Source organism: Anabrus simplex, chromosome 12 (assembly GCF_040414725.1).
Source record: "Anabrus simplex isolate iqAnaSimp1 chromosome 12, ASM4041472v1, whole genome shotgun sequence".
In the NCBI taxonomy this organism is placed as follows: domain Eukaryota; kingdom Metazoa; phylum Arthropoda; class Insecta; order Orthoptera; family Tettigoniidae; genus Anabrus; species Anabrus simplex.
In genome coordinates, this window is record NC_090276.1 from 44,610,001 (window position 1) to 44,631,213 (window position 21,213).

The 21,213-nt window shown below is 39.1% G+C and overlaps 1 protein-coding gene across 1 annotated transcript in view; it reads left to right on the forward strand.

Annotated features, from left to right (window-relative positions):
* LOC136884228 (heterogeneous nuclear ribonucleoprotein A3 homolog 2) overlaps window positions 1–20,681 on the forward strand; it is a 25,392-nt gene extending 4,711 nt beyond the window's left edge. Inside the window, exons 2-4 of the mRNA XM_067156288.2 lie at window positions 11,917–11,984; window positions 13,971–14,369; window positions 19,742–20,681. Coding sequence (XP_067012389.1) covers window positions 11,917–11,984; window positions 13,971–14,369; window positions 19,742–19,751 — 477 coding nt within the window. The 3' untranslated portion in view covers window positions 19,752–20,681. The remainder of the gene's footprint in view (window positions 1–11,916; window positions 11,985–13,970; window positions 14,370–19,741) is intronic.
* Window positions 20,682–21,213: the final 532 nt, after the last annotated feature.

Genomic DNA, 21,213 nt, shown 5'->3' on the forward strand with positions numbered 1-21,213 from the left:
TTCCTCACCGAGCCAGAAGTTGCTATTACATATCAGTCTGCCAAGCCCACTGAAATGCATGCACCATGCGACCCTACGAGCAACATTTTCACACCATTCATAGCAGGGACTGGCTGCATAAAGAATGGTATTACTAACAGCGCTCATACCTCAGTCACTTTCATATTGTCAAAGCCAAGGATAAGACTGAGACAAATCAATGAAAGTAACAAAATTGCTCTAGCCTATACCACAAGATTTAGTGCACTGTAAACACTAACTCCCTCCAGCAAAGGCATGTACTGGCAATAATTCTAGCGAATTTCAAATCACATGTCGGATTCTCACGAACATATTTTTAATTTTATTTTGCTATTTGCTTTACGTCTCACCGATACAGATAGGTCTTATGGCGACGATGGGACAGGAAAGGCCTAGGAATTGGAAGGAAGCGGCCGTGGCCTTAATTAAAGTACAGCCCCAGCATTCGCCTGGTGTTAAAATGGGAAACCACGGAAAACCATCTTCAGGGCCACCGACAGTGAGATTCGAACCCACTATCTTCTGGATGCGATCTCAACACAGCGCGCCCCTAACCGCACGGCCAACTCGCCCGGTAGGAACAGATTAAGGTCCTTTCATTAGAAGAAACCTCTTTTCCCTTTGCGAAAAAACAAATACTCATAAATGTAACCCTCGTTCATGGCCATCCACCAACGGCTGATAATTTCAGGTGGCGACCAGCCATAAGACATAGGCTGCACACAACATTGTCTGACCATCTACCACTACCTAAAGGTTGCTATGGTTACACTTCACTCACACATTTTTCTCACGTCTCGTTATACAAATTTTAGGATGACTCCCAAGCCATATGACATATTTTGTCAATTCAGAATCAACGTCGCTGAGTCAATGCTGGAAGATGTAATCCTCCCTGAATAAGCCACAAAAGGACGTCGATGGCATGGAAACAGTTCCCTGAAGCTCTGGGGGAAGATTTCTGCTGCAGCTAGTAAATCAGCCCCGTATTCGAGATGTGATGTCTGTTTCAAGGGGGTGAAATCGGCCAGCTATTAACAAACGCAATATCAACTGCTTCCTTCCTTGAGCTTTAATATTTGCACAGTAATTCCGTGTCATGCATTTTCAGTTGGCATTGTATGGAAGTGAAACATGGACGATAACTAGCTCAGAAAGAGAAGAATGCTGAAGATGAGATGGGTTGATGGAATCACGAATAAATCGTATTGGCAAGAGGAGGACGATATGGTGAATTTTCACCAGAAGTAGAGGTAGAACGATACCTTAAGGAATGGTGGAGGTGCTGGTGATGATTATTGTTTTAGAGGAAGTAAAATCGGGTAACCATAATCTATTAACACTAATCAGAGGGAAAACATGGAAGGGGTTCTACACTTCAAAAAATGAATGTATCCGCCAGACAAAGACAAGGGCCATGAAGGGCGTGAAAATGAAAGACTCCCTTGCCCTTGAATGCTCCAATAGGGTCGGGGTCGGAAAAGAACAAGAGTTGACTGAGGGAGAGCGGATATGATAGATGAAAGTGAAGAGCCTGGCACTAATAAGTGGAAACAATGTCAGGGCTCAGGTAAAGGTCCCGTGGTCACCGAACCACGCTCCTAAGTTTAGAGTATACCTGAGGTTCCTTTTAGTCGTCTCTTACGACCATGGATGCTATTCTAACACCCTCATCCACAGGCGGATGAGGATACACGTTTTTAGACACCCAGAACTTTTCAGTTACTCTTTGAGGGACCTCTGGGCGTGTTTTTTAAAAATTTCGTGTGGCTATTTCTAGCCGAATGCAGCCTTTGTAAGGCAGACCCTCCGATGAGGGTGGGCGGCATCTGCTATGTGTATGTAACTGCGTGTTATTGTGGTGGAGGATAGTGTTGTGTGTGGAGTGTGAGTTGCAGGTTAAAATCCACGACCCGGCCGGGAATCGAACCCGGGACCCTCTCAACCGAAGGCCAGTACGCTGACCATTCAGCCAACGAGTCGGACGCCTGGGCGGTAAGAACAGTAAAGACAGAGCAAGGGCTAAATATGACAAAGAGATTAGAGTTGATGTTGGATAGACTAATCACGGAAATATTTACAGTTTAGCACAGGATGGAGAGTTGTTCATACCAGTCTGTGTACTTAGGATCCAAACAAAATTATTATTAAACAGCAGAACATTGGAAAGAATAACTAGACAATCAGCAGGGTGGAAAATGTATCCTGTTTGTGGTTTTATACATCAAACGAATAAATTGCATCGTGAAGCAACAAAAGAACTTTCTTCTTCACTTGCAAGTTGGTGCCTATTAAGAAACTACTTGTCACTCTATGTTTGTCTGAGTGTCATTTACCTTGACATGTGTCAGGTAAATCACGTGCTCTATTGTCAAAGCCGACAAAACAAAGAAACAAACAAAAGATGGAGTTACCGAAGCGTGATCCTTTCGTTGTAAAAGTGGTTCTGTGCAGTTGTGGCGTATATTTGCGTATTGTTCTTTTAGTTCAGGTATCTAATTATTATCATGGTAGTAACATCTACCAGTAGGACATATCAGGAGGGCAGAACTTGATTATCCGGCTGATAATCTATATATATAAAATAAGAGTTTTGTCTGTACATTGCTCAGAATTTGAAAATAATGGTATTTCTGTATCAGTCATGTCCATAGTAACAGGAAAATGCACTTTTTACTTTTCCGTAATTTCTGTCTGTCTGTCTGTCTGTCTGTATGTATGTACACGCATCACGAGAAAACGGTTGAAGAGAATTGAATGAAAATCGGTATGTGAAGTCGGGGGATGAGCCTCTACAATCTAGGCTATAAATCATTTTACTCACGCTGAGTGAAATGGTAGTTTAGGGGAAGGCCTAAAATTGAATTCTCAACTATTTATGTTATTAGTGGTCCTAGTTTAAAGAAAATGGGTGTGCAAAGTTGGGGAATAAATTTCGACAATCTAGGCTGTCAATAATTGTATTCACGCTGAGAAAAATGGTAGTTTAGGGGAAGGCCTAAAATTTAATTCTCAAATATTGTTGTTATAAGTAGTCCTATCTTGATGAAAATCGGTGCATATTTAGCGGAATAATGACAGATGAGTGTTCATGGCAATCTGCGGCCTGGTCATCCCAGCTCTGGAACTTTGGACTATTAGATTGGCACCGCAATCTAACCGCAGCACTGTTCGTTAAAAGTGATAAAACGTGCGGCTTTCCATTTGATCGAGTATTTTATATGATCGCATTGCTTTTAATCGCTACATTCATACTTACGTTTTTGTAATGACATATGTTGATTTCAGTTAAGAAAACCACATAGTCAGTCTTTCTGAGAATCCCGTAGCGAAGCACGGGTACATCAGCTAGTCTAGAATATAGAGAGAACAGCATCGAAACATTCTGATGGTTTTTGGGTTACAAGAGAGCATTTGGCAGAACTATAGTATAACTACCGCAGTCTTCCCCGCCTTGATTTTTGTCTCTTTCTGTCGCCTTTGCTACTGGTTTTCACGGCTGTCAGTCACGATTCCAACTGTCAATGAGATTCCGCTTCGTGCCGCTCTATTGATTCTGGCACGACTGATTTGCGCTGGTAAGACCACCATTAAGGCATCATTCTAGTGTACTGATTCGAGAATTAAAAAAACTACCAGATGAGTTGGCTGTGCGGTTAGGGGCGCGCAGCTGTGAGCTTGCATTCGGGAGATAGTGGGTTCGAATCCCACTGTCGGCAGCCCTGAAGATGGTTTTCCGTGGTTTCCCATTTTCACACCAGGCAAATGCTGGTGCTGTACCTTAATTAAGGCCACGGCCGCTTCCTTCTCCCTCCTAGGCCTTTCCTATCCCATCGTCGCCATAAGACCTATCTGTGTCGGTGCGACGTAAAGCAAATAGCAAAACATGAAAAATAATCTAAAGGAAAGCAGCACGATCTGTTCTGAGCGATTTCCGAAAAAAAAAAAAAAATAGAAAGAGTAGCGTTAGGAAAATGTTGCAAAGTTTGAGGCTGGGAAGACTTGGGAGTAAGGTGACGAGCTGCTTGACTAAGCGGTGTGTTCGGAGCTGGCAGTGAAGAGATGCAAGAAATTAGTAGTAATCAGCAAAGTAGGAAAGATTACAATATGAAGATAAAGTTGGAATTCAATAGGACAAATCGGGTCAAATATTCGTTTCCAATTTCTCTAAAATTATGTAAGAAAATATTTTTTTACAGTCTGTGGGAAACCACGATAAACCATGTTCAGGGCTGCCGACAGTGGGATTCGAACCCACTACCTCCCGGATACAAGCTCACAGCCGCGCGCCTCTAAGCGCACGGCCAACTCGCTCGGTGAAATGAGTACTAGTTCAAATCCCGGGGACAAATGTCTCACTCAGTGAAGAACTAATGAAGAGCCAAAGCCTTTACTTCGCATCCTTCCAATGCCTTCAGGGTTTGTACGGATATAGCATAGCTTCACTTTGCTATGAGAGAAAGTTCTTCGCAAATCGAGAAGCTTAGTAGAAAATCAAGGTGAACAATCAGATCTACACTATTACTGGCCCCTCATAAAATGACTTTTACCAAGACTAACAGTTGGGCTCTCTCCTTCTTTTTGTGCGTTCTGTCAACGACCCTCAACATTACCGCTGATGGTGAAGACTTAAAAAAAAAGAACGCTTACTGTACACTATATGAATATCAACAATAAGAAGCGTATTGACAGCTTTTACTACCACGGAGTTTGAGATCTAGCTTTTGGCTCTAGTGACTAATCCGGAATTTCAATCAATAAACCACGGGGTTTCCCGATAAAATTTACATTCACAAGTAATCTGCCTTTACGGATGTCGTCTAGGTGCCTGATTCCCTACCAGTTCCGTGACTTATATATTATTCTCTAGAATGTATCATCCATAAAAAAGCCTTATCTCTGGTTCAAATCTTTTATTCTTATCAATTATATACATAAAAAAGGGGTTCAATAATAGATCCTTGAGGGACCCCTCTTAATCATTACACTTCGTCTACTCTATTTAAGAAAAGGCTAGGAAAACAACAGATAGAGAATCAGCCACCTGGGCGACTGCCCTAAATGCAGATCAGTAGCTTTTAATTAAATTATTTCAAAGAAATTGGAAATTTAGTGAAAATTTCTCTTGATAAATTATTCCAACCCTTAAATCCTCTTCCTATAAACAAATATATAGCACACTTTGTCCTGTTGAATTACAACTTTATCTTCATATTATATTACGCACTTTGCAAAGCTCCATTCAAGCTTATTCTTCTATAAGCGCCATTCCACGCCATCTCTCCACTGACAGCTTATTTGAGCAGCTCGTCTCCTTCCTTTCAAAACTTCCCAGCCCAAATGTGACATTTTCGGATCACTACTATTTAGTCCGAAATCACCAAGAACAAATGGTGCTGCTTTACTTTGGATCTTTTCCAGTTCTCGAATCAAGTAATCCTGGTCAAATGCACTGGAACCATGCCCTAATTTGGGTCTTACCGGATAATTATACCCTCTCTCTTTTACATCATTACTCCAACCCCTAAATACTTTCATAACCAAACAGAAGAGATCTGTAATCTTTATTTCCAATCTCCTTAATGTGATCAGCCCAATGCATTTCTTTCCTCATATTGATACGTATGTAATTACATCAGTCCCCATCAGGTGCATTCACTCCATCAACGCAGTAATTAAAACTGCAGGGACGTTTCCTCTGGGTAAAACTTACAACCTGACTTTTCACAACGTCGAAGTCTTTTTTGAGTCCCTCAAAATCCCGTGACTTATATATGTTTCTACAGAATATAGCATCATCCGTAAGGAACCTTATCTCTGATTCAAGTATTTTACTCATATCAATTATATACATAAAAGGGGTCCAATAATAGATCCTTGAGGGACCCCCACTTAAACATTACACTTCGCCTACTCTATTTCTCTGAGTTCTATTTTCTCATTTAAGCACTCTTTTGTCAAGTCTAATATTCCTCATTTTTGTCAGTAGTCTCCTAAGATCTACCCTCTCAAGAGCCTCGGATATGTCAATAGCTGTACCACCCATTTTATGTACAGAACCTAAAATATCTGCTATATATTGCTGGAATCATTTTCTTATGATCGCACCTACGTGCACTTATTATTTTTATATCAATTCATCAGAATAGCACATTGGAACACCTTTAGAGCTTCTTTGCTATAATATCATACTTCTGCTGTTTCCAATAATACATTTACGTAACCGTGCTATTCTCATCAAGCCGTCAGCTGACATATTTGTAGACTGCGTCCTGAAGGATTTGTTCCCTGTATAGATAACCGATACATATGCACTCGATTTATTTAATATTTTTGTATTTTTTTCATTATAAATGTGATATTTTCGCTAAATAGTCAAAATACTTACAACTAGACCTACAGTTTCTTTCTAGATAAATTCACTCGCCACTAAGCCACTCACGAATTTTTGGAAAATATCTGCACCCCTAATTATATTACCAGGGAAAATTATACATATCAGAATTTTGAAAATTCCATGTCACTTTTTTTCAGAAAACAATTACTGTATAGCGTTCTATAGGACCTTATAATATTAAAACAGTATTGAAATAATTTATTGTACATCACACTAAAAAGTGAGTCTCAAGACAACAATAGGCCTACCAAGAAGATCTCTTCTGACTCATTAAAAGCACATCAAAGTACCAAGAACTGTGTAAAAAATGAAACTGAAATGGATAACGATTAATTTATTTGCATCTAACGAATCGTTTTCGAGAGTCATCTGTACGGAATTTGGAGTCGACAAGTGTAGCATTCAGTGAATCGAAAGTGGGAAACTGACTCAGGGCCTAATAAATTACCACGAATGTAATATTTTTTCAGTTTTCTAGAATCTCATGAGATGAAGCCTTTTTGATAAAAGAGGCTTCTATATGTCTCTAAGTCATGACCATCTACCAATATTTCACATCACAGCCTGCAAGATCACATCGACCATTTGTACTTTAATGCCCCTCTTTGATAATATGTCTCTCAGTCATGGCCATCCATCAATACTTCACATCACAGCCTGCAAGATCACATCGACCATTTGTACTCTAACGTCCCTCTTTGATAATATTTCTCTCAGTCATGGTCATCCATCAATAATTCACATCGCAGCCTGCAAGATCGCATCGATCATCTGTAGTCTAACGCCCCTCTTTGATAATATCTCTCTCAGTCATCGCCATCCATTAATACTTAACGTCACAGCCTGCAAGATTACACCGACCATCTGTACTCTAACGCCCCTCTTTGATAATACGTCTCTCAGCCATGCCTATCCATCAATACTTCACATCATAGCCTGCAGGAACACATCGATCATCTGTACTTTAATACCCCTCTTTGATAATACGTCTCTCAGCCATGGCCATCCATCAATACTTCACATCATAGCCTGCAAGAACACATCGACGATCTGTACTCTAATACCCCTCTTTGATAATACGTCTTCCAGCCATGGCCATCCATTCACTTCACATCAGAGCCTGCACGGTTGCTAGGTATCATAAACACATTTGATATCGCTAATTTCACATGACCCCCGGCCATAAAACATATTTATGTCAAAAGAATTTGATTCTGCTGGGATATCTGACCCCCATGTCCTAGACCGCTCCGAATTCTGTGATATAATTAATTTTTGGTCCCAGCCACTCAAAAATACTAATTCCCAGAAACCACTCTCATAGGAGAGAAAGGTATGTTATTAGCCGGACTCATGAGATATTGGGAAGGAAATCGTACCTCGAAAATGAGCTTGTCATACGTGTTTTATAATGGACTTAAATCAATAATAAATATTGTAAATGAAGGGGTTATTAGGAAATCGAACAGTTCGATTCATTGGCTGAATGGTCAACGTTAAGGCGTTCGGTTCAGAGGGTCCTGGGTTCGATTCCAGGCCGGTCGGGGATTTTAATCGTGTTTGATTAATTCTTCTGGCTCGAGGACTGGATATTTGTATTTGTTCCAATATTTTCCTCTTCATATTCAGACAACACACCACACACTACCAACTACCACAGAAACACGCAATAGTGATTACATTCTTCCATATTATAAGGTTGGCGTCAGAAAGGGCATCCGGCCGTAAAACGGCACAAATCTACATGTGTGACACAGTTCGCACCCGCGACCCCACAGGTGTGGAAAAAGTGGTAGAAGAAGAAGATTAGGAAATCGAACAATGGTAAAAATTGAGTGTTGAAGATACATTCTGGTTTTTTTTCTTGCTATTTCGCTTTACGTCACACCGACCCAGATATGTCTTATGGCGACGATGGGACAGGAAAGGCCTAGGACTAGGAGGGATGTGGCCGTGACTTTAAGTAAGATACAGCCCCAACATTTGCCTGGTGTGAAAATGGGAAACCGCGGAAAACGATCTTCAGGGCTGCCGACAGTGGGATTCGAACCCACTATCTCCCGGATGCGAGCTTACAGCTGTGCGCCCCTAACCTCACGGCCAACTCGCCCGGTATACATTCTTCATTCCTAATATATATTCATAATCACAGGCAGTGACGGTACAAAAATGCAATGGAGAATTGCTCTTAATTATCTCTGGCATTGCTCGAGGAACGTAACACTTTCTAGGCCGGGGCAAAGACCTTCAATGCAATGCACTCCCCAGAAGAGGTGAGCCGCGCGCCTTCTTTTTCCCTTCTCTCTGTATCGAGAAAGTGAATGCGCTTTTTTCTTTCTTTCTTTTTTATTCCTCTATCTTCTTTCACCACTTCTTGGTTATGTTCAGAAAAAGACAGAAGCACGCAAAGGAATGCGACCGGTAATAATACACCGTGAAGATTTCTTTAGCCACTGTTCACTTCAATGTCCAATCACCTGGGACTGTCATTGTCTCCAATATTTGAGAGGTGTTGTAGCAAAACAAAGAAGCTCAACAACTTTGTGATTTCCCCTCTATGCGTGCAATAGATTTTTATGTGCCATTATTTCAAGATTCGGCGTGTTATTCAGTTCGAAAATGGCAAGATTCCTGTTAAAATTTATTTGAAAATCTGCATCCACTGCAGAACTTGTAATTTTCATTACCAGTATCTACAGACATGATAATCCCCACTGCAATCAATTAAATAAAAAATGAAATGGCGTCGTGATGAGGACGAAATTATGATGAAGACGACACATACACCCAGCCAGCGGAGTTAACCAATTAAAATTCCAGAACCTGATGGGAATCGAAACCCGGACCCCTGAGACCAAAGGCCAGCAAAACCAACCATTTAGCCATGGAGTCGGAAACAGCAGCCACTAACATTGTTGTACTGCTGTCATATATCTAACTCACATCTGTGGAAGTAACAGTTTTTTTAGTCTGCCCTTGGTCTGGGTTTTGCTACGTTTTACGACAGGATACTCTTCTTGACGCGTGCTTCTATGGTGAGTGTTCTGAACTGAAGTTCAGTACTACAGTCATTCAGCCAATCTCAGATTATCATTTTGCTCTGTCATCTGATAGAGTGAAACGGAATGAATCAATGATTAATAATCTCTCGCTCAGATGGCAGATTCCCTATCATATCCAGAATTTTTCTTAGACGTTTAAAGGAACTTGATAACATATCGAACATTTCCCTTGATACATTGTTCTAATCGCAAACTCCTCGCCCTATCAATAAACATTTGCCCCAATTAGTCCTCTTGAATTTCAATGTAACTTCATATTATGATATTTGTAACTGTTGAAAGAGCTGCTGGCCCCGCGGTGTAGGGGTAGCGTGCCTGACTCTTACCCGCATGCCCCCCGGTTCGATTCCCGGACAGGTCAGGGATTTTTACCTATATCTGAGGGCTGGTTCGAGGTCCTCTCTGCCTACATGATTGCAATTGAGGAGCTACCTGACGGTGAGATGGCGGCTCCGGTCTAGAAAGCAAAGAATACAGGTTCGAGAGGATTCGTCGTGCTGACCACACGACACCTCGTTATCTGCATGCTTGCGGGCTGAGCAGCGGTCGCTTTGTAGGCCATGGCCTTTAGGAGCTGTTGCACCATGGGGTTTGATTTCATTTTGGTTAAAAGCTCCACTCAAACTTATTCGTCTACTAATATCACTGGAGGCCATCTCTCCACTGACAGCTCGGAACATACGACTTAGGTCGAGCATCTCTTCTCCTTACTCCCAAGTCTTCCCAGTCCAAACTTTGCAACATTTTCGTAACGCTACTCTTTCGCCGGAAATCAACAACAACAACAACAAATCGTGCTGCTTTCCTTTTTGAATATTTTTCAGTTCTCATATCAAGAAATGCTAGTGTGTGCGTAATAAACTGGAACAATACTCTCATTGAGGTCTTACCAGAGACTGATACGCCTCCTCTTTTACATCCTTACTACAACCCCTAAAACACCCTCATAAGCATATGAAGAAGTCTGGAACCTTTGTCTACAACCACATTAGCACAACAAGAATGGTGTGTGACCTCCGGAGAGGCGAGGTGCAGGTGTTGACGCTAAAATCGGCACACATACCTAGTCCCCGAGCCATACGAATTAACTAATGAAAGTTAAAATCCCCTAACCGACCGGGAATAGAACCCCTGACCACTGTGACCAAACTGAAGCATGGTAACCACTTATGCGTTGAGCCGGATTGTTTTTGGTTGTGTTTTTACATTTGGCTTTACGTCGCACTGACACAGATAGTTTTTATTGCGACGATGCAATAGGAAAACCCTATTAGTGCGAAGGAAGCGGCCGTGGCCTTACTTAAAGTACAACCGCATCATTTGCCTGGTGTGAAAATGGAAAACCACGGAAAACCATTTTCAGGGCTCGCGACAGTGGGGTTCAAACCCACTGTCTCCCGGATGCAAGCTCACAGCTGTGCAGCCCTGACCTCACGGCCAACTCACCCGGTCCGGACCCTCATTAATGTGATTACCCCAATGCAGATTATTCTTTATATTAACACGTAAGTACTTACGATGATCCTCATCAGGAACCATCAATCCATCAACACAGTAATTAAAAGTGAGAGGAAAGTGTACAATTTACAAACTGACTTTTCACTCCGTTTATAATCATACCATTATCTGCTGTATATCTCATATCTCCCATCATCTACCCTTTCAAATGCTTTGGATAGGTCAAAAGCGAGACAGTCCATTTGACCTCCTGAAAATAGATAGCCTAGATGGCATCAAATACCAGTATACCGTAGTTGAGGCTATTCAATTATTATTATTATTATTATTATTATTATTATTATTATTATTATTATTATTATTATTATTTTAATACATCGAGTTGAGCCTCTATGGACTGCGTGGTGACAACCAACTTCATGTCAGTGTCTAGGTCTTGTTCTTGTTCCGGCTTTGACTTCCTGCCAGCCCAGTGACGAGTGCCTGTTCATGCTCTTCAGACAAAGGTCCTTTCCGTCTTCTGGAAGCTGATGGCATTGTGAAACCTTGATACTTGTTCACCAATCTTCTGAATGCGTTCCTGTCATGAATTTCTTGGTCTGAAATACCAATCTGCCTCAGATCTTTTTCGCATTCCTGGAACCATCTCGGCCTTGTCGCCTTAGATTGAATAAAATTCCATATTCTTTTTGTTAGTCGATCAACAGTCATCCTCAAGAGATGACCGTAAAATAGTAGCCGTCTCTTCTTGATTGACGCTGTGAGAGGTTCTGTCTTGCTGTGTTATTATTATTATTATTATTATTATTATTATTATTATTATTATTATTATTATTATTATTATTATTATTATTATTATTATTATTATTATTATTATTATTATTATTATTTGTAATTGATTGTCTTGCACTGTTTCTCTTGGCCATCAAAGTCGAAGCTGGATGATGATGTCTTAATTATATTGAACTTCTGTTTCAGGTGGCCTTGATGGTGATCGGCACTGCAGCCGTGGTTCTTGCGGGAAGTGGAGGGGGAGACCATAAGCAGTACGTATAATAAATAAATATAATAGTTCAGGAATATATGATTACAAATCCATACCAAATGAAACACACGTCAGAGTAAAGGCTGCCCAAGCAGTCGCATCAATACACAGCCCTGTTTTGGTCAGGTAGAAGGCACTATATTGTCACATGTGTCGACTGACAAGGCCAAAGTCGAGGCTAGCAATAAACGAAAAAATGTGCATACCACACAAATTCTTGTCAACAATCCATAGGAATTTAGGTGTCCAGCTTTGAAATACAGATGCTAGTAAAATCAATTTTAAACGTTTATCGGACAGGAATAAATTTGAAACGATAAAATATAAAACAAAACTTCCAATTATGTAAAGATACATGAGTTTTTAAAATATGTACTCTACCTAGAAATATCGACCTATATGGAAAATCAAATGTCGCTTACACCACTCCAGATATCCTAATTCGTAAACATGTAATGGAATTGTTAACTTCTACTAATGTAAAAACGAATATGTATTTATTTACATAGAAATGCTCTACCTGGTCATGGCAATTATTACAGACTTGTTATCTTAATTCATTTCATGATATTTTACTATGTTGGTTATATGTCGAAGGGCAAGTTCAGTAAGGTAATTTTAGTACAATATTTTAAGGTGAGCTGGAGGGAGATATCTCAGCAATATTAATTGTGGCGAACTTTAAAGGAAATTTTCACTAACTTGAAATATTTCCTGTCTAGTTTGGCAAGAAGGGATTAGGAAAAGCAGTATGTCACACTGTTGTAGCTGTAAAAGTGTCTTCTGGCCTTTCACCGTCAACACCCCTCCGTAAATTATTATATTCAATTATATTCAATTTCACACAAAGCCTAATGACTTAAACAATTCAATCACTAAGTTAAACGAAGACCTAGCAATTGTTAATGACTGGACTAGCAGACATGGCCTGAAAATGAACCCATCAAAATCACAGGCTATCATAATTGGCACGTATAAATCTCATGCTAAAATACAAAACACATCTATACCCAGTGTTATGCTCAGTGGAATACCAGTTACATTTAGCGATCATGTAAAGAACCTTGGAGTAGTATTCGATAAATATTTAAGTTGGTCGGAACATGTCACAAAAATTTGTCAAAGAGTATTCTATCCATTACATTCTGCAAAAAGGATGAGCGACTTCCTTCCAAGAAACACAAGAAAATTACTATTACACAGTCTAATATTTCCAATATTTGACTACGGAGATGTAGTTTATAATAGTATGAGCAAAACACTTTCATAGCGACTACAGCGAGCTTACAATGCTTGTGATCGATTCGTATTAAATATCCCAATCCAAACTCATATTAGTCCTTTCCTCGCTCAGCTGTCATGGCTAAGATTGACTGAACGACGTAAATACTACGCTGTTTCCCTTCTCCACAGTATTCTGCAAACAAACAAACCAGACTATCTTAGAACAGACTTTAAATACCTCCCCCCTTCCGACAGAGCTCCCTCAAGGTCATCCACACGTTCCCTCTTGTCCATTCCCTTTCACCACAGTAACTTGTACGACAACTCATTCATACCTGCTACCATACGTTCCTGGAACTCAATCCCAGCTGAAATTAGAGGCATAGGCAATCCGAGACTATTTAAAAGGAAATGTTTAATGTGGTACACAAATATGTAAACAGTAGATTTCACTAACGTAAAAACTTAATAATTAGCTCTTAATTATCAATAAGGATGCAAAATTATAGAGGTTAAGTAAATTAATTTTAGTGATGTTTGGAAATATATGTAAAAATGATTTTATGTACATTATTCTGTAAATTGTATAAAGCTGTTGTATAATATGGTTTGGCATAATAGCAGGCTTCATAGCTGAGCCCTACCATACAAGAAAGGCAATAAACTAAACTAAACTAAACTAAATTCGCTTCAATATTTGGTGGAAGGAGGCTGTCTGCTCACCAAACACAGTAAACTAAAGATATGACCTCTTCTGTTTCAGTGTACATTTCAAGATTTACGTTCCAAAATTCATCAACAAGCGCCATCATACCAAAACTGTGTTCGTCCACGTTGGAGGTGGAGGGCATACCAAATGGTCACCAGGCCACGAAGAAGTTGAGGATCACCATCAAGTCGGAGGATTTGGTCACGAGTATGGTCACGGTGGAGGAGGCGGAGGAGGATTTGGACATTACCAATCAGGATTTGGTCACGGAGGATTCGGAGCTAGTGGCCATGGAGGATTTGGCGGTGGTCACGGAGGATTCAGCGGCGGTCATGGAGGATTCAGCGGCGGTCATGGAGGATTCAGCGGCGGCCATGGCGGTGGACATGAAGGATTCGGAGAACATCACAGCTTTGGAGGAAGTGGTGGTCACTATGGAGGTGCAGGTCATGGGTACGTGTCAAGCCACGGGATGTCTCATGGTCATATGAGTGGTGGTGAAATCGAGGCCAACATCGGACTTGGACATGCTGGCCATACCGCTGCTATTATTCCCCATACCTCTGGCCATGGTGGAAGTGGTGTTAGCTATCCCCATGCTGGTATATCTGTAGGACACGAGGGTCACAGTATAAGCCACGGAAATGTTGGAGGAATTAAGATTAGCGATGGCGCTGGACATTCATCAGGTCTTGGCCATGAAAGCAGTGGTATTAGCGGTAGCATTGGCCACTCAGAAGGCCTTGGTCATGGAGTCAGTGGTATTGGCGGTCATTCAATTAGTATCGGACACTCAGCAGGCCTTGGTCATGAAAGCCGTGGATTTGGCGATCATTCGGGTAGCATTGGACACATAAGTAGCGGTATAAGTGATTATTCAGGCGGCCATGGTATCAGTGAACACTCAGGAGGCCTTGGTAGTGGTATTAGCAGCGAGCATTCAGGTGGCATTGGGCATGAACTAGGCAGCATTGGCCACGGAATTTCTAACGATATTAGCTATGGCACGAGTGCTCAAGCATCTAGCGGACCTGGACAAGATCTGAGTGATTCTGGACACGGCATTACAATTAAACAAGACAGTCACGGTATTACAGTCACACAAGATTTGACAGGTTTCCCTCACGGGTATGGTATTGGCAGTATTCACCACAACAGCATAGGAAGTAGCGGATTTGGTCACGGAAATGTTGGTGCTTCCATCGGTCATGGAGGTGACATTATGAGTCACGGAGGATATAGCGTTCACGAACCTCCATCTGATGGCGGTGGACATAACGATGCGTATTCCTCATCACTTAAATCCGGTGGAGTTATAACTGACAGTGCACTGAATCATGTGGAACATAATCACTGGATTGATGAGCACAACAGCGAAGGTGGATACCGCCATAATTTCGGGAAAAGTAGTTACGTTAGATAGAGCACTTTGTACAAAAGAATATCATCTAATTCAAGATTCTCAATTCACTCTGAAATCATCTCAGTTCGCTTCAAAGTCTGCTCGATTTCATGAGGCTGCGGCCACCAAAAAGAACATGGTACAGACTGCTTCGATCACATATAGTTCTCTGCCTGTCATTTTCTCACCTGTGTCCTCTTACATCATCTACCAATAATGAAAATGAGGAATTTAGTTGGTTGATAATATTAATTACATCTCTTGGGGGAAGTACAAGTATATCATGGATAACCATGAACACTGGGAAGGCTCACTTGAGAGCAAGAAGTGTTTAGAGGCATACGTTTAGGGTATGTTTGAGGATAGCAACTTCTTTGTCCCCAACGCCTACATTTGAAATTGATGCTTCTGACAGTCTTATGGCAGTTCAGAATCAAAAACTTATCCCACTGAAGTTTAGAGTTGTGCTGGATGATGTTCTAAGTATCCAGATGTGTTTAATATCACGATGTCTCCCTTCTTGGGCGTAGCAGCTTCACTCTCGTACTGTCTGTATCCTACATCAAATAGTTGTTATTCGGTAAATAGATTCTTCATTCTGTACGAATCCCGTATGAGAGTCTTAGGAATACATCATCAATACCACTGTGTATTCATCTCATTTGAAGAATATCCGTACTGGACGTGATATATTCTCCGTCTGGGTCACATTATGTCGTAGTTTCATGTACATTACTGTAGACTGCTGACGTTTCGAAGATGTTGTAGTAATCATTGACAGGATGACGGGTTAACCCCTAATCAACCCATTATCTAAAGCGAAAGATCCATTTACGAGTGTATATAAGTAGAAGGCCGACGTTTCGAAGACATTGCAATACTCATTGTCAGAACAACGACGAAAAAGGGATCCATTTTTATGCTTCGAATAAAAAGCCGTAAGTTTCTGACATGGCCAACAGAGCGCATTGATGTATCGATTAGTCCATTTATAGTAATAGCCTGTAAACTAGAGCTGTCGTAACTCAACACTAAAAAATAACTGAATTTTAATTCTCTCGTGCATCGACTATTCTAGCAAAACCAGTTATTTCAACCAAAGAAACGGGTAACATTCTCAGCTTTCCTAATTAATATAAAAATATTCTTTAGTGTACACTATTTTCAGATGTTTATATTCAGTGAATAGTGATTAATCTTCATTTAGTTAAGATCGACTATCCCTATTTGATCATCAGAATATTTAGCGCTTTCTACAACCTTTTCCTATTGCCGCTAGAGTTTTAGCAATGCCTCACCTTCTCTAAATAAACGGATACAATTGATAAGACCGTAGCAGAACTAATTACTTGAAATCACTTATGAACCACTGTCTCCATTAAACAGACCAGTCTCAAGTTAGTTAGTGATATTATAATGACACTAAAATGTGTTGTATTGAAAATTGAACGTATGTTTATTACTTTCATTGAAGAGGCTAATATCCTAAGTACAAGGAAAACGTTAGATGAACATAAAGAGCTTCTAGAAATGACTTAGGGTCATTGTTAACACATGTTTCATAAATGTTCAGTTCTACGAATTATACCACCAAAAATTGTTTACGAATATCAGTGTTCTCTGGGAAGAATATGCAGGCTATTCCTGATTTTCAAAATCGTTGTTAATTTAAGCCAATATTACAATATGAAAATTTGATAAAAATATGGGGCAATGCAATTGATAGTATTGCATGATCTCTTACATGATATTAGTATATAATAAACTAATTCTGGAGAGTGAAAATGATGAAATTCACCATGCAAACATTTTTAGCAAGACAATACTGTCAATAACTGTAATAAACAAATTCTTGGTTGTTCAGCAAAATAGTTCGTTTTGAAAGTGTTCGGCGTCATTCTGAATACAAAATTAGTTTGGTTAATTCAATGTACAATCATACGGTTACCACGAAGAAACGTGTCTTTGCTCAGCAAAACGCAGAAAAAGTAGATTTTATTTCCCAATTGCCGTGCTTAATAACTAACTTTGTGTGTCGGTAAAAATATTGTAAAGGATACAGCCTTGAAAAGCAAAATATTCTTCCAGGAACACTAAATAGAATATCTCACTGCATTTCATTTTTAAAATACTTCTAAGCATGTCTTACAGAATACAAAGAGATACAATGAGCCTTAAACACCATGGTAGCACTTCGCACAAGATGGTCAGAGGTATGGAATGCTCCTGAAAAGAAAAGCATAGCACAATTCATCACAACTTATGTTAGTAAACAGTTTATTTATACCGTAACTCGCATGCTTGTCATATCACAGTCCATAGCCTTACATAGTAAATGCCATCTTTCCAAGGAACTAAGAAAATAGGGAATTATTTTTAACAATACTAATTTACAGCTTGTATGCACCAAAAATTTTATTCCATGGAGTGTTTCAAAATAATGGATTTAAGTTACTTATGTTTCGAAATATTTACTGATATGATAGTATTATAATTAGAGCCCAGATGTTTATGCATTAATAGGTTAGAATGCAAACTTACTGAAGGGAGTAGTAAGTATAGTCTACCTTCACAATGACCATGCTATGGGGTTTGCATAATAATTAGGGGTACGGCCAATCGCAATCCCTATAATTTATGTTATTCTTGCTACATTATGGAAGAGCGGGTGGCCGACACTTCCTACTAACCAAATTAGTTTGCAATCTAACCTGTTACTGCTTAAAAATCCGGGCTTGAATTAGAATGTTCCCACAATATGAGTAATATTGAAAAGCGGAATATTCTTTCGTCAAGAGTTCGTAGAATTGATGGTACCACATCAAAACCAGTTTATCATCATGATCATCATCATTATTAGTATCATTGTTCCTCCTTGTCATGGCATTATTTTTTCATCGCATTTGCTTTAAATTGTTTCTGAGAGCTGTGTACCAAATACGTAGATAGAAATCATATTTCACATTCAGTTTCCCTCTAGCCTTGTTTCACTCTAATTCATCACGTCATTAACTTAGCGCTTGAAATCGTGTTGATTGGACATTATTTTAAGAAATCTATTTATCATATCGATTCATTTATTTTTATTTCTATGTATCTAGTAATCTGCATGCATCATGCATTGTAAACTTGACGCTGCCTGAACAAATTTTCATCTTATCTTATACCTCACATTGCCCTGTTAATGAGGAACTCTCTAAGTAAAGTGCTCGATTCAACAATAGTTACGTGGATCTGATTCCTTGCTAGAAAGTTGAGAAATTTTAGACAAATGACACTTATGTCCACACGCTCTAGAATAGAAGTGAAGACTTGGTTAATTACTGGGAAAAAGGGAGGCTGGATATAGAATTAACCACTCTGTATCACCTAGAGTTCAGATTGAGAATAATGGCAGCCTTTAACTTCCACTTCTCCTTGACACTTCATTCAGCTGTGTTTTTTAATATATAAAGCCTGAAGTCTGGTGTTTCAGTGTTTACATTTTAGTTGCTTTGTGCTATATTCCTATTGAGTTTCCATACATACACACGTTTGTGTTTGGTACATTTAAAACAGAGCGCTTACACAACGCAACAAATCATATTGCATACTAAGAGAGTACCAGAATCATATTACAATTGGTGGAGTTAGAGGTCAATGTTAGAAGGGTCATATGTCTATTTACAACGTTGAGAGTAATGCCATTCAACATCATCATCATCATCATCATCGAAGCCTGTTCAAAACCTTCTTTGTACACAGATCTCACCCTTCGCCTTCCAGTCTTCTCCTTACGGCAGCATTCATCCCCAATGACCCCACATTTTCCCTCTTTATACCCAACTACGTGGACAAAGCCCACCCCATTATCACCTTTTTCTATTTCTTTCTCAACTTAATTGTCGGACCATCCCTTTTTCTTGTACATCCTTTTCTCTAGTTTTTTTTATATCTCAAGTAAATTTCACGGAGACGTTCCTTCAGATAAACACCCAGTAAGCTTCTTTCCATCCTTCTCTGAGGCTCTACAATTTATTTCACCTGTGTTTCATATTTCATCATCAAATACATTGTTCAAAAACTCTGTAAGAAACTTAATTGTTGAGTTTATTATCCCTACCATGAATGAAAGACTCACTACCTTACACTCTTCATCAATATTTCATGTGTCTTCCATTCATTTACAGCCAACGTCACTCCAAACCCCATCAATTGCAAGGCGACGAAGCCTATAGTTATTCACTATTTCCTCTGTATTCTACCTCACACTTAATATAGGCAGTAAGCTTAGTGTATTAAATTAGTAATTTTTCTTTATCTCTGGAAGCACTCCTTGAAATGAGAAATTCTTTTAAGGAAAAAAATGTAATGTAGTATATTAGCTAATTACACGCAATAATTAATATATTAGTCTGTAAATAGAGCTATTTCTTTCTTTTAGGTGGCGGTGAATATTCAAAGGCTTCCAACAGAAAGTTAGAAGGCTCGATTCTCACACCGTCTAAAACACTATGTGTTAGGATAAGTACTGCAAGCTGTAAATTTCCTCCTTTAGATTGTCATCTTGCAAAGCACTTTTTTATTCATGAATTTCAAATGTGGTACCAAAGCTAATAATTCTGGTTCAACAACGAACGATACTAAATTTATTTTGTACCGTTACCTTAAGTAATTTTGCTGAAATACTCGGATACTATTTGGATGAGTTTGTCAAACAGTTGGAATTACAACGTGGAGACATTTATTGTTAATCCACTTAATAAAATATCCAATTTGTCGTTAAAATTTAAATTTTTGGTAACCTTTGTTTCATTTGATTTTTCACATCTCTTGTACCTTCTGACAAACTCATCCGAATTCCCAATTTAAAACATGTCTTAAAAGTATAGCTAAGAATAATTTTGATATATTTTTATCATTATAAGAACTGTCCAAACGTTTTCTAGATTTGTCAACTACAGGCTCTAAGTTATTATACTACTTAGTAACAATTATTTTCGGTCAATCTGTTGTTGATATAACACCGCAAAGATGTAAGGCTGTGATAAGTATTGTTAGCGATTCAAATGTGAGACTTATATGTTCTTTAAAACTAACAGAAGTGGTATTACAAAATATATCGCAAACAAAACCCGTTAGAGACATTGATCTGTTCTGTGCACAGTGGTTTCAGATTATTTTACAGTACGAGCTCTCTATAAGATATTCCTGTACTGCCTAGAAATGGGTAGTATCACCATTAAAACCATATCAATGTAATAAATGTTATATTAACATTGTTATGTTCTGTTAATCTTGATGTCTAAAAAACATCTTGCACAAACTTCTATAGACTGTATTTATACTATTGTTATGTTTATTGTTGTTTATTATTGTTACTGTTATCGTCCTTTTTGTTAATACTTTTGATAATAAAGAGTTTTTAAAAATACACCTTCCTCTTATTTTTCAAATACTTATTCATACTTTCATAACTTCAACACCTAAACTTAAATGTGGAAAATGCCTTCATTCTATCCCAGGCATGGTGAGGAAGTGCCACCTCTGACAAGAAAGGTACATCGAATTTTTAGTAGATCGATTATAGGATATTTGAATTTGAATTCATTGTCACCCCAGTGTAGGGATATCATCAACATACACTTGCATAATTTTAAAAATCGATATTATTCTGTGCCTAATGTTTAAGTAAGAATGCCGAATGGGTTAATGTTTATAAAATGGCAATACTTTTGTAAAAAGTATACTTTATTGGACTGGAATTCTTGTTTATGGGATAATATTTGAAGGAAATTCAAATCTATTCAAATTTCAAATTACCTACCTTGTATAATGTACAGTTTCAATTGGAGAATGGGAAGTCCGCAGAATGAAAGCACTACCCCAGGTGGTAGCTCGGAAGAGAAATCCACC